We start from the raw sequence: 2666 nt of genomic DNA, 5'->3' as shown, positions 1-2666 counted from the left end.
CGAGAGGTGAAAACATGGATCTGTTGGAATGCTACTACTCAAGTAATCCTAGTCAGAGGGGCTACATGCAAAGACTGTGGGAGGAATGGTCAACAGGAGGCTGAGAGACAGATGAGCAAACAATACAGCCAAACTGAAGGCAACTATTAAAGCAACCTAAGCTTCCATTACTCCTCAGGTTCATCTCTCCCATTCCATGCAGCATTGATTCCATAATTTATGCAAAAACATCCATCCATCCATCCATCCATCCATTTTCTTACACCCTTGTCCCTCACTGGGGTCGGGAGGGGTGCTGGTGCCCATCTCCAGCTAGCGTMCCGGGCGAGAGGCGGGGTCACCTTGGACAGGTCGTCAGTCTGTCGCAGGGCAACACAGAGACACACAGGACACACAACCATGTACACACACACTCACACACCTAGGGGCAATTTGGATAGACCAATTAACCTGACAGTCATGTTTTTGGACTGTGGGAGGAAACCGGAGTACCCGGAGAAAAGCCATGCATGCACAGGGAGAACATGCAAACTCCATGCAGAAAGACCGGAGCCGGGAATCGAACCCAGAACCTTCTTGCTGCAAGGCAACAGCTCTACCACTGTGCAGCCTATGCAAAAACATGAACTGACCAAATATGCACATGATATACAGCAAATTAAACTTTCATAGCAGGCTGACATTTCTGAGTTATAACGGTTTTCTGGAGGGACTAAACGTCTTTTTTGAGAGACTGAATTTTGGGTTTTAATTAGTTGCCCCTTAATCCAAAATTGACAGAAATAAATGTTTGACATATATACTGAACTAAATTACAGAATTAAATGAATTTTCTCTTCTTTTTACCATCAGGTTTATGTTCTAATTATCAGTCTCTTTTCTACCCTTCCTTGCAGCCTGCATGACATTCCAAACAGAATATAGTACTTTTAACTGCACATCGATAAATTTTTTCCCCTGCTACCATTAGCAGTGGGTCTCACTTGAAGCGGCTTCTTTCCTCTAGGTCAGCAGGGGGCTCTGTGGTGATGAGGTTGACTAGCTCTTGCATGCAGTGGTCCTGAGAGAGGAAGAGAAGCAACCGTCTGTTTTGGGCCTTGCACTCCTGCAGGACGTCATCTTCCTCCATCAGCTCTCTTAAGGTCACGTCTTCTTTGTCCAGCAACTGGTCGACGTGGGAGGTGGTATGTAGGTCAAACTTCCAAAACATGTTGGCCGCTGGAGTGGGGAGCCTAGGCCTGGAAAAAAAGAAAAACAAAAACTAAAAAGCAGTGAACCCCTTAATGTTTCATGGAAACTAATCAGGAACAATAAGCATCTTTATATGATTAAAAGCATAAAAATATGAAACAAATGTAGAAGATTATGTGCATTTCAGGACAACATAATCCTGTTGCAAATAAATGTAATCATCATCATTTCTACAACTGAAACAGGCCAGAAGTGCCCTGTTAAGAGCTCACACACACACCAGTGGATGAAATCTGGATCTCTTTAATCAGACCTCCCCCACAGGTAGGCAGGCATTTGAGTTTATGCAGACAACAGAGTGCGGTGAGGTGTTGCATTTATCAGCATGGGTCTTTTCTTAAAACACAGGCCTCTTTAGGAGATGACACACTGTGACGCTCACCATAACCTGCAAAAGACCAAAACATATATTTTAGCAGAGCATTCATAAGAGATTTTAAATCTGCAAACAAAAGAGATGCTAAGAGATTTAACCATTGCTAGCTCATGATGTGGTCTCTATTTATTTATAATCTCAAAATTGGTAGAGTGGGATGTGAGGTTATTTGCTTTAGACCCATTATTTGAAGAGAATAATAGGAAAAGAATGCACCAATAAACAGACAGAGATAAAAAAAATTTTTTTACATGAAATGTATCAAAACTAAGAACTTCCATCATTTTCAATCTATGGAAACTTCAACCAACAATTGCTGGGTTTCAGACACGTGACCCGGATAACGCGTTAAATTCAGATAAGATCCGGAAGTGGATTTCTCTGGTTCAAAACAACTCAAAATTGATCACGAGTATGTTAATGCCCTAAATAGGCGGAAACAGACGAGGCATCTCGCAAAAAATACAGGATATGATCTGTATTATTGATAAAAAAAAAAAACGACTTCTCTTATAATCTTGAGGATTTACCAGGTGTCGAGGTGATCCACATAACTATCGGGAGCTGCAGAGTTCATATTATACGACAAGCTAGAAGAGTTTTCAAAAGCCTGGGAGAACACAATCATTTAGTTTCAAGTTGGGCCAAACATTTAGGATCAAAAGAAGCATTAACTGGCTGTCGACTTATTTATGCTGGGTGAGCATAAATAATAGAGGTGTGCCGATCGATCGGTCACCGAGCATAATCGGCCGATTTTCGTGAAAAAGTGCATGATCGGTGATCGGCAATCATTGGCTCTTGTTGCCGATACCAATCACATCTCATTTCGCAGCCTGCCTGTGCAGCTGGTCTCCTCTTTCCTTCACACTGCGCAAACGCGCAGCAACAAATCCTAAACGATGTGGAACTATAACGCACTGAGTGAATGGGGAAGTTTGCATGTTGCGGCGGAAAATTGAAGCACGTCAAAATGCATCAACATAACAAAGCTAATACGACATAAAAACAATGCCATACTTGACGGAGTTTGGCTACA

At 42.3% G+C, this 2666-nt stretch overlaps 1 protein-coding gene across 2 annotated transcripts in view; it reads right to left on the bottom strand.

Annotated features, from left to right (window-relative positions):
* Positions 1–2666, bottom strand: part of ppp6r2a (protein phosphatase 6, regulatory subunit 2a) — a 64213-nt gene that overhangs the window by 35155 nt on the left and 26392 nt on the right. Inside the window, exons 2-3 of one of the 2 annotated variants that reach the window (XM_008401192.2) lie at positions 1472–1639; positions 984–1238 (exon numbers count right to left, since the gene is read on the bottom strand). In XM_008401192.2, the coding sequence (XP_008399414.1) occupies positions 984–1210 (227 nt within the window). In that variant the 5' untranslated portion in view covers positions 1211–1238; positions 1472–1639. The remainder of the gene's footprint in view (positions 1–983; positions 1239–1471; positions 1640–2666) is intronic. The other variant, XM_008401193.2, reaches the window with a different exon arrangement.

This window comes from Poecilia reticulata, linkage group LG23 (assembly GCF_000633615.1).
Source record: "Poecilia reticulata strain Guanapo linkage group LG23, Guppy_female_1.0+MT, whole genome shotgun sequence".
Taxonomy (NCBI): domain Eukaryota; kingdom Metazoa; phylum Chordata; class Actinopteri; order Cyprinodontiformes; family Poeciliidae; genus Poecilia; species Poecilia reticulata.
Note: the sequence above shows the minus strand (reverse complement) of the source record. Positions and strands in the feature narration are given on the sequence as shown.